The sequence below is a fragment of the Geotrypetes seraphini genome, chromosome 3 (assembly GCF_902459505.1).
Source record: "Geotrypetes seraphini chromosome 3, aGeoSer1.1, whole genome shotgun sequence".
Taxonomy (NCBI): domain Eukaryota; kingdom Metazoa; phylum Chordata; class Amphibia; order Gymnophiona; family Dermophiidae; genus Geotrypetes; species Geotrypetes seraphini.
Window position 1 is genome coordinate 68,462,558 of NC_047086.1, and position 15,294 is coordinate 68,477,851.

At 40.1% G+C, this 15,294-nt stretch overlaps 1 protein-coding gene across 1 annotated transcript in view; it reads right to left on the minus strand.

The window, feature by feature from the left end:
• LOC117357656 (elongin-A-like) overlaps window positions 1–15,294 on the minus strand; it is a 108,866-nt gene that overhangs the window by 23,331 nt on the left and 70,241 nt on the right. Inside the window, 1 exon segment of the mRNA XM_033938539.1 lies at window positions 14,800–14,923. Coding sequence (XP_033794430.1) covers window positions 14,800–14,923 — 124 coding nt within the window.

The window sequence follows — 15,294 nt, forward strand, 5'->3', positions numbered from 1 at the left end:
ACGTACGACTCGTACTTAACACGGTTGTGGCTTCATTTGATTTCAACGAGCAGTATTTCCTGTGGCATAAGCTCCTACACTTCTGCATCAGATTCAGAAATGATGCATGGTTGTTTATGCTGTACCTTAGAGGGAACACTAGTAGGGACAGTTGGTCCTTCTGTCAGCTGGGAGCAGCAAGAATCTTAAAATTCACACGTTCCGAGTTGCATACAAATCCATCTTAAGAACAGCTTTAAAAGCTTTACTCATTCTTATCATGGGGACTGCCTGTATTCTATAATGGAATGTTTAATTTTTGTATCCCATATAGAATTAGTGGGTATGGGTCTAATATTCAGTCATGACAGTCAGCATTTTGTTTTAAAACACCAGACGCTGTGGGTTTTTGCTAACCAAGATGCTGGGTATTGGCAATATTCAGACCAATGCCCAGCTCAAGTTAGGACAGTGTTTTTTATCTTGCTATCCTAACTTTATCCATACATGTACACAAATAGAGGACTGCATATCACTCCTAACCATGTAATCCTTACTCTTGGGATCTTGCCAGATACTTGTGACCTTCGTTGGCTACTGTTGGAAACAGGATCCTAGACTTGATAGACCTTTGGCCTCTGTTTCAGTATAAAACAGTGGTCTCAAACTCAAACCCTTTACAGGGCCACATTTTGGATCTGTAGGTACTTGGAGGGCCACAGAAAAACTAGTTAATGTCTTATTAAAGAAATGACAATTTTGCACGAGGTAAAACTCTATAGTTTATAAATCTTTCCTTTTGGCCAAGTCTTAATAATAATATTGTAATTTATAGCTAAAGAAACATATGATCAAGAAACTGTTTTATTTTTCTTATGTGGTTATGATAAACATACCGAGGGCCTCAAAATAGTACCTGGCGGGCCGCGAGTTTCAGACCACTGGTATAAAACAATATAAACAACTACAAACCGCCAAAATAGTTTCGTTTTAATTGTAGCAAGCAACAAATATGAAAAAGAGGGGAAAAGGATCTCAGAAACCTGCTCAGTACATAAAGGACTGAAAACAGTCTGAGACTTATCAGTTCCAGATTTTGATGGTCGATCCTAAAGCACCTCTTATGGCACTTTTTATTTGGCCCCTGGATTATGGAATGCTCTGCCGGTGGATTTGCGCGAGGAACTCTTTGTCCCATGTTTGGAAACGCCTGAAAGCTTATTTTTGTTTACATCAAGCCCTTGGGGCTGAGGAATACAGGTCTTTTTGATTTTGCTTTGCGATTTATTTGGTTTTAGTAGTTTTCAGATTTTTATCTTTGAAATTGGGGTTTTTTTTGGGGGGGCTGCCCTATTGAATGGAGTTCTTTTCTTATTTTAAATGTAATTATTTTATATTTGTGTATTGTAAACCGCTGCATTGCCTTTGGTAGTTAGGCGGGATATTAACATTAGTAAAACTGTAAACTGTAGCAGATTATACTACGACTGTACATAAAGCATCTGAACAAGGGAGTGAAGCAGTTTATCCTTTTTCAGGTGTCAGGAGCACAAATTATTCCTTGAGGCAGCTACCAGATTCTGGCAAATACAAATCAAAGCCTGAAAGTGCCAAACTACCTTTATCACCCCCCATGTAGTCAAGGCAAGTCAGATTGCCATTGGGCTCTTCAGGTGTTCAAGGGGAAATGCAGCACCTGGAGGGGGTTTCAGTTTACATGAACATCTTGGTATATGGTTGCCACCAACAGTCGCGTGACAAGAGATTGTTTTAAGGTCATGCGACCATGGAAACAGCAGGATTAAAGTGAACACAAGCAATAGTCTATTCTGCCAGGGAGGCATTTTAATGTTGGTTTAATGACTTGCATTTAGACTGAAACATCTTTAACCCGGGCAGGCCACTGGAGGGCGTTATATTACTCAAATGATCTGTTAACTTATTATATGTATCAAATTTTAGGAAGCTAGGGTAGATGGGAGATGGGGTGGGGGGATCTGTTAGGGCGGATACATAAAGTGTGGAAATGGTGGAGTACTTCCCTATAGGCACTATATCAGCTTTCCCCTTTTACGAGATCCTGCAGTTATGGATGGTTGGTTACCCAGAATGATTTTTCTAGTAATAACTCAAGGTTAGATCTGGCCAACTGGTATTTGTTTGCAAGAAACCCAAAGAGGAGAAAGAGATGATTTTGATTTTACAAGCTCAAAGGTATGGAAAGGGATCTTTTCCAAAATCTTGAGAATTTAAAAATGAATTTTCCTTAGCATTGTTTCTTTTGCTGTATTTTTTAAAATGTAAATAAATATATATATACACCGGTATATATATATATATATATATATATATATATATATATATATATATATATATGTCGATATTTGAAAATCAATAAAAGTTTATATATATATATATATATATATATATATATAAACTTTTATTGATTTTCAAATATTGACAGTGCAATACAATTGTAACTGAACATATAACAACTCAAGAAAAGCACTTTGAACTTACAAATATTCAAAAACAATCATTACCCCCTCCCACCCTTTAATTGATCAAAAATACCAATGCATACAATATTCCAATAACCAATAACCTTAGTTTTAATTAAAATAGTAGTGCATACCCACCCCCCTCCCTCCCACCTTGGATGTGTAAGGAAATCAAACAAAAATTAAAGAGAAATAACACCTATATAGAAGCTGTATTTTGATATATGGTGTTATGTTATATCTTGTCTTAAGATCTTATTACCTAACTTCATCTCATTAAACAAAACATTAAAAAGGAAAAAAAAAATTACAGGAGTTAGAACTTGTTATTGTAAGCTCCTCAAGATCTAGAATAGCAGGTTTTTCATGTAATTTAGAAGGTGTTTCATTTTTCAGGAAGTGGAGCTATTTCAATAGTAGGAGTTTGCTCTGAAGTAAATAATGCTCTTTTGATCTTTTTTCAATGTTAATCTTGCTCTAGCTACAGAGTTCAGCCACACCCCACAACTTCAGGTCAGAACTAAAAATCAAGGCAGTTCTGTAAATTGGTGCTCTGATACTTGCACAAATCTTGCATTGGCAGGCCAAAAAAAAGTCACACCTGCTTAGGCCCGGTCAATGTACCCTTATAAAAAAAAAAAAAAAAAGCATACATATTCACAGTGCTTCTCGCTATATCAAATATTATTATAATGTGGGGTAGCAAAAGTATATGTGTTTAGAAACCTGGAAGTCAAAGGAGAGAAGCCCCAAATGTGACCTCACCACCCAATCATTGCATATATCTTCATAATACTTAGGGCTCCTTTTACAAAGGCGCACTAGCAGTTTTAGCGCGTGCTTAGTGCACGCTAAAATGCCATACACGCTAGCCACTACTGTCTCCTTTTAAGCAGGTGGCAATTTTTCGGCTAGCACGCGCTATAACGTGCACTAAAAACGCTAGCGCACCTTAGTAAAAAGGAGCCCTTAATGTGGAAAATATCTTATTCAAATTACACAGCAAAAAATTTTTGGGGACAAAAACACTCATCTGCTTTACAATCCCTATGTGGGCCACATTTTGATCCTGCTTCAGGAAACCTTACATTAGATAAGTGTTTTGTCCCCCCCAAAAAATTTTTCTGTGTAATTTGAAGACGCCATTTTCCACATTAAGTATTATGGAAAATATATGCAATGATTGGGTGGTGAGGTCATAGGCGGGGGCTTGTCTCCTTTGACCTCCAGGTATGAGCATATATACTTTTTGCTATTTCACATTATAATATTTGATATAGTGAGAAGCATTGTTCCCTTATTTAAAAAAAAAATTCATATTCACATTCTTTAGTTTCTTGTCACTTTGAATTTTTCTCCCTTTTTCAAGAAATATGTTCCCCTATTTTTGTGTGACTGAGTAAGCAGCTGTAAGTGGGTCACCAACAATTCAGACGGTGCAAGACCTCAAAAAACCCCAGGAGTTTATCCACTTGAACAATACCAATTTTTAGGGTCTGAAGATACTATCATAGGTCTAAAAGAAAGACATCTGTAATTCTGTTACCAGGCTTACAATGCTTGGGGTAGGAGCAGGAGGGGGGGTATATCTTTTGTTTTGGTATTATTCCTGATGGTAATGATGGAGGGGGGAGGGAATGTGATGATTATTATTTGTGTGTAAATTGTATTGCACTTTTTGTTGGCATTAAAAACTAAATAAAGTTAAAAAAAGAATGTGTTTCAATTAAAGTGCTGAATTCTGAACAGTTTTCTACTTGCAACGCAATCATAACACAGCGGTATTTAAATGTGCAGTAAACTCACTAAAGTACGCGAGCAGAAGCAGAATAAGAAAACAGCAACTTTTTTTTGCCAGCAGTTCAATAGCAGCAACAATATTAAGCACTTCCCCTGAAGAAGCCATTCAAAGCGTGAAAAGGTTGTGGCCTCCCTTGTGAGAAAAGATAAGAGCTGGGTTACTTTGAACAAAAGTTTGTACTACAGCCGTCAGTGTGTCACAGATAACGTGCACTACTTGTACACACTAGGAAAAACGTTTAATGCACATTTAAATACAGCCATGTTATAATTACGTTGCAAGTAGAAAACGGTTTAGAATTCAGTACTATAATTTAAACACATTTTAAAATTTGGCATTATTATGCAATTAAAGGAGAAGCATTGTAAGCCTAATATAGAATTATGGAGATTTTTTTTGACCAATGATATCATCTTTAAACCCTGAAAAATGGTGTCTTTCAAGTGGATAAGCGCCTGGAATTTTTTAAGGTCCACTTTCCTCCATTCAATAAATTCACACCATAAAAACATTTATCACTGTGTTTGAATTGGATAGAGGGAGTACACTAGACGTGGTGAATTTAGATTTTAGCAAAGCCTTTGACAGTGTTCCACACAGATGTCTAATAAATCAACTGAGTGCCTTCAGGATGGGCCCCAAAGTGGCAGGCTAGGTCAGAAGCTAGTTGAGTGGAAGGCAACAGAGGGTAGTGGTCAATGGAGATTGCTCTGAGGAAAGGGACGTTATCAGTGGTGTGCCTCAAGGTTATGTTCTTGGGCCTGTTCTTTTTAACATTTGTATAAGTGATATTTATTTAATTAATTAATTAATTAATTATATACCACTTATATCTTAAGTGGTTTACATTCAGGTAATCTATCATATTTTCCTATCTGTCTCAGCGGGCTCAAACTCTATCTACTGTACCTGGGGCAATGAGGGGATTAAGTGACTTGCCCAGGGTCACAAGGAGCAGCAAGAGTGTTAAGGCTGTAGCTCTAACCACTGTGCCACACACTCCCACTGATATTGCTAAAGGGCTCTGGGGTACGATTTGCCTCTTTGCGGATGATAGCAAAGTCTGCAATATAGTAGACACCCTGGATGGTGTGAACAACATGAAGACCTAGCGAAGCTTGAAGAATGGTCTGAAAGTGGCAGCTAAAATTTAATGCTAAGAAATGCAAGGTCACGCATTTGGGCTGCAAAAATCTAAAGGAATGGTACAGTGCACGACAAAAGAACGGGACTTGGGTGTAATTGTATTTGATGATCTTAAGGTGGCCAAACAGGTTGAAAAGGTAATGGTGAAAGCTAGAAGGATCCTAGGGTGCATAGGGAGAGGTATGGCCCCTAGGAAAAGAAGGTACTGATGCCCCTTTATAAGCTTCTGGCGAGACCTCATTTATGCAATTCTGGAGATCACACCTTCAAAAAGATATTAAAAGGGATGGAGTCAGAGGAAGGCTATTAAAATGGTGCATGGTCTTTGTCATAAGGCTTATGGGGACAGACGTAAAGATCAAGATGTATACTTTGAAGGAAAGGCAGTAGAGGGGAGATATGATAGAAATGTTTAAATATCTATGCGTCTCTTTCATTTGAAAGGAAGCTCTGCAACTTTGTGTTTTGGAACAAATAGTAAAGTCATTCAGTGGTGACAGGGAGTCCTTGCTGTTAACTAGAGAGCAACATTGGATCTTCTATTTGAAGTCTTTCCAACCTTATGGCCTTAATGAAAGGTGGATTAGCTACTTCAATATAAACAAGAAATTCATCAGTTTTGGACTAATTACATAATTGTATCGACTTGGCTTTCCCAGTCTTTGTTATTTGATAAAGTTATTTGAAATTACATCACATTTCTCTTACGGGAGTATGTAGCCACAGACATTCTTTTCAAAAAGAACGCTGAAGAAATGTTTCTTTCAGAGTTGGTTTTCAATGTGTTGGTGGGATGAGTTTTGATTTTGAATCTGGTCAGCGGCTTACAATAGAATAATAGGCATCTACTCCTGATGAAGAGACAAAACATTGAACTCAGTCGGGTAGTTTCAGGCCACACTTATCACTCTCTCATAGATATTGAGAAATTGAAGAGTGATTGAGTAGATAACTAATTTCTTCATTTTGAAAATTTACACATGTATACATATAACAAGAGTCTTCCTTAGAAATGAGAATTACTTAAATTTAAAAACGGAAAAATTTTCAGAGAAAATATGATGTAGTGGTGGACCCATATAAACTATGCTAAATGGCGTTAGCTGTGTGGTTCCGCTGGGATACTTTACCTTGTGGTAAGTTACCACTACTGAAATTCTCTTTGATAATTAAGAGGCAGACTTTGGAAGTGCTCAAAGTCATATTATATAAGGAGACTCTTACAAATGAGGTTTGTTGGTTATTTGACACCTCTTTTGTTTGCTTGGACCTGTACAAGAGCTTTAGATAATTCTTCATTATTAAATATACCATATATCGTCTAATACAGTGGTTCCCAACCCTATCCTGGAGGACCCCCAGGCCAATCAGGTTTTCAGGCTAGCTCTAATGAATATGCATGAGAGAGATTTGCATTTAATGGAAGTGACAGGCATGCAAATCTGCTCCATGCATATTCATTAGGGCTAACCTGAAAACCCGGTTGGCCTGGGGGTCCTCCAGGACAGGTTTGGGAACTACTGGTCTAATATTTTTCATTATGGTTTAAGTAAATTTATTTCAGTTATGTTGCTTCATTTTGGCATTTATGTTCTCTTTTCTCCTTTTATTCATATATTTTATTACTTCTTGTTCACATTTTTATAATCTGTTTATGCTTTTATATATTTAGACATGGAATGCAGGCCTTGTGGCTGAAGCAAGATTCATGTCGAGTCATTTTTATCTACAACAAGTCATCAGATTAGAGAGTTAACATAAGAATTGCCATACTGGGACAGACCAAAGGTCCATCAAGCCCAGTATCCTGTTTCCAACAGTGGCCAACCCAGGTCCGAAGAACCTAGCTAGATCCCAAGTAGTACAACAGATTTTATGATGCTTATCCTAGGAACAAACAGTGGATTTTCCCAAGTCATCTCAATAATGGCCTGTGGACATCTCTTTTAGGAAACTATCCAAACTTTTTTTTCAAACTCTGCTAAGCTAACTGATTTCACCACATTCTCCAGCCAATTGTCTCCTCTACCGCCATGTTTGGACTTGCTCTCATTCTTCAGCATTTTTAGTTCGGTTGGATCTGTTGACACTGTTAGATAGGCGAGGAGGCTTATGATGGTAGCTCTATACCTATAATCTACTTCCTCTCTGAATTTTATGACTGGAAAATCATAATCTTTGTACTGACAAAGACCTCATGATGTCTGGAAAACCCACATCAAGGATCCAGTCTCTACAATACAGTATTACAGTAAACAGATATTTTGTATATAAGAATTACACCAATTAAAAGTAATTTATACCATGCATACAACCATAAGGCTGGTCTTATTGTAATACACCAGATGGATGAATTGCTGTTTATGGGCAGTAATCAGGGTAGGATGAAGCTCTATACCTCCCTCTAACTTCCACAAAGAGCAAATCTGTGGCTGCTCAATATTTTATGAAAGTTTATATACAAAATTTTTTTTTTTTTTTTTAAAAAGGAAATTATAACAACCTTATGAGTGCTCCAGACTCCACTGGGGATTGTAATGTGTTGCAGCTTCTAGATACCAATCCCACGTTTAGTGTGTGTACAAGTTTCCTGTGGCCACTCCTTTAGATTGGGTTGAGTGCAAGTCTTAAGGGCTACAGATTTTTGTTGGGGGCCCCTAAGGAATGAGGGAAGAGGTTACTCATAAGCTCTACTGTACATGCATATGTGTTAACTTCTTAGTTCTGATGTTTAGGTTTACCATTCATAGCCCACCTATACTCAAGGTGGGGTATAAACATCACACATTAAAAAAAAACCCCACCACATATACATCCATTCGTAAATGAGTCCAACTTAGAAATTGTACTTATCACTCCACTTCCAAAAAGACCAGTCACCCCAATAATAGAATAAAAATACATTTTAACATCTAATAAAAAAAACAGTTCATCTGTTACTTCAGACAACAAATAGACTAAAATAGGAAAAGTTAAAATTTGAAGCTGCAACTTTATTTTCCTCTCTTTATTTCTCCTTTCCCCTGGCTCCTCAAAAGTAATCTTATCTTCCCTCTTAATACATTTTGAGTTGGGATTGATAAAAGGAAACTATAAAGACACTCCACTTTCGCATAGTAGTGGCGTTCCTTAAATCTTGGCATAAGCTCTCTCGTTTCTCCAAGACAGCAAGGTCACCTAGTCTTTCCTATATCAACTGCATGCTTTCTCTTTCCCAGCTGCATCTATGCTCCCAAGCAGCATGTTTGTACAGTACTTCCAGGTGGAGCTCTCTGGCAAGTACAAAGTTGAAACAGCTCTCCTTCAAGTAGACTTGTGTTTCTTTAGCTGGGTTGCCTTGTGAAGGGTCCATCTACTACAGGACATTTAGTTTGTTCCTTAATCCTCAAGCTAGTTTGTGCTAAGTATGCCACTGGCTCATACTTTTGTGGAAAAATTGTCCTTTACAGATTGGTCTGGTCTTGTCTTGGGCCTTGATTAGCCACTTAAGACAGACCATCTCTCTTCAATATTGTCCTTGGTCTTCATCAACACCTAGGCGGCACTGACAAATAGGCTTTTCTTTTCAGCCCTCTTAGCAGCAAGAGGCTGGGAAAGGGAAGACTGGTCCTTCAAACTCCCTTTCTTATAGCTTGATGTCAAGCTCTTCCTCCTGGATTTCCAGATGAGAGATTTTGTAGCTGGCTTCACAACTAATTTTATCAAACACTAATCTATTTCAAACAAAGGGCAAGTCAAGCTCCAATTTAACAGTAGAGCTGTTAGCAACACTGAAGTCACAGGATATTTGGGGAAAACATGCTTTTTTGACTGCTATTCTTCATATTGGGCTTAAATCTCAGGGTGAACCAATCACAAAGTTAATTTGTTGTAGCTTTGAAGCTCAATTTTCAAAAATGGATCAACACTTACGTTAGATATTTTCCTCATGCACAGAGACTAAACATGGCCGTGCAATTTCATAATTAGGGACTTCTCATTTTAGATTTTAACATTAATAAAACACCTCCAATGAAACAAAATTTAAAAATATATTTATCAGATAGGCACCAGAAAAACACTGTTTCCCCTAATACTATCACACTCCCCTCCTGGCTTGTTATCGGTCACTAAGTTTTTGTTCTTTTCTGAAATGAACTCTATGTGGACACAAACCTATTTGTTTATTTATTACAAAATTTATATACCGAATACTACTATGCGGTTTCCAAATGGCATACATAGAATCTTGTTTCCCTCTGATTGTCACGTGTAACAGACATATCAAGACAACATCGTTGATCATCCCTGTTATAATAGGGATAGAGCACAAATTCGATCAGTTCAGAAGTAAACAAGCTTTAAATCATACTTCGATGTAAAAAAAATTCTAGAAGGTGATTATCAACTGAAATACATCTTAGCATAAGAAGGCATTGGCAAATAATTGAGTTTTCTGCGTTTTCTTAAAATTCATCCCCATACAAAACCGCAGGATGCCAGGCAAGGCATTCCATAGTTGCATGCCGGCCACAGATATCATTGATGCTCCGATCCTAGCATGCATAGTCAACATTCTACCCTCCAAACTTAATTTTATCCCATTTACATCTCTAAGCTCTCTTCTCGGTTTATAGATCTGAAAAAATTATTGTAAGATCTTTAGGGAAGCATGATACAATGATGTATAATCGCAGCTATCTTAAACTGCACTCTTTGTTGCATAGGTAACCAGGGCAGGATTAATTTGTCGAGGGCCCCTAGACATACAAGTCCACTGGGCCCCCTGCCCCCCCTCCCGCCCATACCCACCCCACCCCCATTTATTTATCCATTTTCTTATTTACTTCTTTATTTCCACTTTATTTCTTTTATTTTAAAATTCAAAACAAAGATTACCATACCAGTGCCAGTGTACAGTTTTTCTTCTATGCAACCTCCAAACATCTAACAAATACCTCCTTTCTTCCTAGAGGAAGAGATCTTCAGCTGGCAGGGCTTTGGGAAGCCCACCAATTTATATTTTGCATTTGGGTAGGAGGCATGGGGCATTGCAGGAAGAAAATTTAGTGCCCGTCATTTTATTGGACTAATACATATCTCAATTAGCTTTCAGAGGTTAAACCTCTTTCATCAGGTCAGTAAACTATACTGCTGTTACCCTGTCCTGACCTGAGGAAAGGAGTTATGGTCTCTAAATTAGTAAAAAGTGTATTAAAATTAGTCCAATAAACAGGATCACCTTATTTCTATTTTCTATTAATAAACGATTATCAACACAGCTACAATAATATTTTATCCTAAAGCAAAAAGAACTAAATAAAACAAATAGAAAATTTTTTCTACCTTTGTTGTCTGGCTTCTGCTTTCCTCATCTCATCATTCTCTTCTTTCCATCCACTGTCTGCCCTCTCTCTGCCTCTTCCATATGGCATTTGCTCTCTTTCTATACCTCTTCCAGAAACTGTATGCATTTCCTCTCATGAGAGGGGACATGATAGAAACATTCAAGGTACTGAAGGGGATAGACTTAGTAGATAAGGACAGATTGTTCACCCTCTCCAAGGTAGGGAGAACAAGAGGGCACTCTCTAAAGTTGAAAGGGGATAGATTCCGTACAAACGTAAGGAAGTTCTTCTTCACCCAGAGAGTGGAAGAAAGCTGGAACGCCCTTCCAGAGGCTGTTATAGGGGAAAACACCCTCCAAGGATTCAAGACAAAGTTAGACAAGTTTCTGTTGAACAAGAACGTGCGCTGGTAGGGCTAGTCTCAGTTAGAGTGCTGGTCTTAGACCAGAGGGCCGCCGTGTGAGCTGACTGCTGGGCATGATGGACCACTGGTCTGACTCAGCAGTGGCAATTCTTATGTTCTTATCTCTCTCTCCCTTCCTCCCCCCCCACACTTTGGTGTGGCATTCATCTACTTCTCTCCGCCCCCCCCCCCTTCATGGTATGGCATCCGTCTTCTTCCCTTCCATCTCTCCCTCCCTCCCAGCAGATTTTAGCATCTCTCTCTCCTCCTTTCCTCCCCTCAGATCTGGTATCTGTCTCCTTCCTCCCTCCCATGTCTGGTATCTGTCTCCTCCCCTACCCCCTGCTCTAACTAACTTATTGCACTTCTTCGAAGGAATTAACAAACGGATGGACAGAGGAGACCCCATAGACATCATATACTTTGATTTCCAAAAAGCCTTTGACAAGGTGCCTCACGAGCATCTACTCCGGAAACTGAAGAACCATGGGGTGGACGGAGACGTACATAGATGGATCAGAAACTGGTTGGTGGGTAGGAAACAGAGGGTAGGGGTGAAGGGCCACTACTCGGACTGGATGAGGGTCACGAGTGGTGTTCCGCAGGGCTCGGTGCTTGGGCCGCTGCTATTTAATATATTCATAAATGATCTAGAAACAGGGACGAAGTGCGAGATAATAAAATTTGCAGACAATACAAAACTATTTAGTGGAGCTGGGACTAAAGAGGAATGCGAAGAATTGCAAAGGGACTTGAACAAACGGGAATGGGCGGCGAGATGGCAGATGAAGTTCAACGTTGAGAAATGTAAAGTATTGCATGTGGGAAGCAGAAACCCGAGGTACAACTATACGATGGGAGGGATGTTATTGAATGAGAGTACCCAAGAAAGGGACTTGGGGGTAATGGTGGACATGACAATGAAGCCAACGGCACAGTGCACAGCGGCCGCAAAGAAAGCAAATAGAATGCTAGGTATAATCAAGAAGGGTATTACAACCAGAACGAAAGAAGTTATCCTGCCGTTGTATCGGGCAATGGTGCGCCCGCATCTGGAATACTGCGTCCAATATTGGTCGCCGTACCTTAAAAAGGCTATGGCGTTACTTGAGAGGGTTCAGAGGAGAGCGACACATCTGATAAAAGGGATGGAAAATCTCTCATACACTGAGAGATTGGAGAAACTGGGTCTCTTTCCCCTGGAGAAGAGGAGACTTTAGAGGGGATATGATAGAGACTTATAAGATCATGAAGGCCATAGAGAGAGTAGAGAGGGACAGATTCTTCAAACTTTTGAAAAATAAAAGAACAAGAGGGCACTCGGAAAAGTTGAAAGGGGACAGATTCAAAACGAATGCTAGGAAGTTCTTCTTTACCCAACGAGTGGTGGACACCCGGAATGCGCTTCCAGAGGGCATAGTAGGGCAGAGTACAGTACTGGGGTTTAAGAAAGGATTGGACAATTTCCTGCTGGAAAAGGGGATAGAAGGGTATAAATAGAGGATTACTGCACAGGTCCTGGAACTGTAGGGCCACCGCATGAGCAGACTGGTGGGCATGATGGACCTCAGGTCTGACCCAGCAGAGGCATTGCTTATGTTCTTATGTTATCTCTCTCTCTCTCCAATCCCTTCCTCCTGTTCTTTCTTCTCAATTTATTTTCTGCCTCTGAGGACTGAATAGTAAAAGAGAATTTAGACGATTTCCCTCTTTCATTGTGTCTACCTATAGCTTGCCACCTCTTTCCCTCACCCCTTCCAGTATCTAACTATCCTCTTCCCCAATCCAGCACGTGCCCTTTTTTCTTTTTCCTCCGCACTTCCTTCCAGCATCTGCTCTCCTATCTCCCCCACAGTTCCATCTACTGTTCACCCTCTGTATCGTCCCTTCCATCCACTGCCCTCTCTACCCTTTTCATCCAGTGTTCGCCCTTTCTCTTCCATATGGCATATTCTGTCTTTCTATGTCCCTTCAATAAACTGTCTGTCTTATGTCCCTTTCATTTCAGCTTCACCCCCTCTCCATTTTTCTGTCTCCACCCCTTCCCCTATGCTCTGGCATCTCTCTCTTCTCCTTTCCTTCCTACTCAACCCTATGGCCTGGCATCTCTCTCCTTTCTTTCTCTTATCTCTCCCTCCACCCTCCATTAACTGGCCTTTTCTCTCCTTCCTTCCTTTCTCTCTCCCCAATTGGGTGCATTAGCATTTCTCTCCCCTCCCCCCCTAAATCTCTCATAGTCCTTGCGCTACACAATGAATCACTAAAATGGCAATCTTGGACAGAATCAATCACAATCTTGGACAGAAACACAAGCACAAATCTTGCAACAGGAAAAACTCAGACAACCTTTTCTGCACAGCGCATTCCTTGGTGCAATGTAGCACAAGGCATTCAGTGCTGGGCATCTGCCGGCGGTTCACGAGCAATTTGAGCCTTCTCCGGCTCTGGGGAGCAAAGCGAGCGAGAGAGAAAAGAGAGGAGACGGAGGGGGGGGGGAGAGCAGCACTCACCCATTTATGTTCAGCGGCGCTCTCCTCGGGGGCAGACACGATGAGGAAAGGTGACGGCTCAGAGCAGGGCTCCTTCAGCTGTCCAGATACATGCCACTGTGGCCGCGCAAGGAAGATGCGCGGGACGTGTCTGATGATGCTGCTGCCAAAAGTGTCTCGCGCTCATGGGCCAGAGCATGCCAGGTGCCAGTGTTAGAGCAAACTAAACTGAGGCCGCGGGGCTCTAACGTTGAGTGTACCAGCTTCCCTTCTTCGCCGAAACAGGGAAGACATTACTTCCTGTTTCAAAGAAGGGAAGCTGGCAGGCCTGAGTTCAGTTCACTTGTAAGGGGAGGGAGGGAAGCTAGCTGACCTCACCAGGCAGTCGGTGGCCCCCCTGCCTGTTTGCTCCTCCCCTAAAGTCGGCCCTGGGCCCCCCCTGATATTATTGGGCCCTAAGCGCGTGCCTACTGGGCCTACCCTTTAATCCGGCCCTGTAGGCAACCAGTGTCATTTCTTCAACACAGGAGTTATATGGGTACTCCTATGAGCCCTTGTGATTAATCTTCCAACGGAGTTGAGAAGCATTTGCAAAGCCCTCAACTTCCCTTTCACAACTCCACAAGAAAAATGTACCAACTTATACTATCTGTGGAACAAAAAAAACACGTCCCAAATCAAAACCACACTGATTTTTGTAGCCTCAAAAAAAACAATTAGTTGGAAAACCCAATTCTATGAGTGTTGGAGCTTTTACTGTCACGGCCGGTAATAAAAAAAAACGCTAACACGGTTTCATAAAAGGGAAGGGGAGTAAATCAGTTTTATAGATTTGGCTTTCCAATTTATTCTTTGCTTAGCATTTACAATTTAAACTAAGAATAGAAACCCTATCAATAATGCAGCTATGGCATTTCAGGAAGCTGGATTGATGAGTGAAAAATTTCCATAGATATGTTTTCAATAAGTAATCTGTACTGATGGCTAGCTAATATTCAAAAAAGAAAACCTGAATGTTGCATTGAAAATCAGCTACAAGTACCCATATGTCTTTCAGGTTTTTCCTCATGCTACTGCAGGCGATTCTTGCACACATCTTGTTATGTCAGTGTCAGTAAGTGGTGAAAGTCCATCAATAAGACAATGAATTTACCTTTGTTTATCTAGAGGATGAGATTGAGCAATGGGCCCAGCTGTACCATGAATCTCTTGTTGGCGACGAACATTTCTAGGTGGTTTTGCAACACCGTTTATAAAGGCCAGTTTAACTTGACGCCCTAGTGCAAAGACAAGAGGATTATGACGTTCAATAAGAAAAAAATATGTACTCAAAATGTATTAAAAAGAGTCATCTGTCTGAGAACTCTACAAACAGGCTGTTCATTCTTTCCAATTAAAGAGAACTAAGACATTATTAGCTTTGATTTCTGTGCATATGCAAGTAGCTGATTAGGTCAATTTGTACTTTGATTGTGGCACACTGGATAAGTGATACCACTTAAGGCCTGCGCAATACGGTGGAACCTTGGTTTGCAAGCATAATTCTCGGAGAAACCAAGAATCTCATTAGAATCTCAGAGAGCGCGGGAACCAGAAGGCCTTAAGCATGTTTAGATGCTCACGGCCCAGCAGAGATCACCTACAGGCG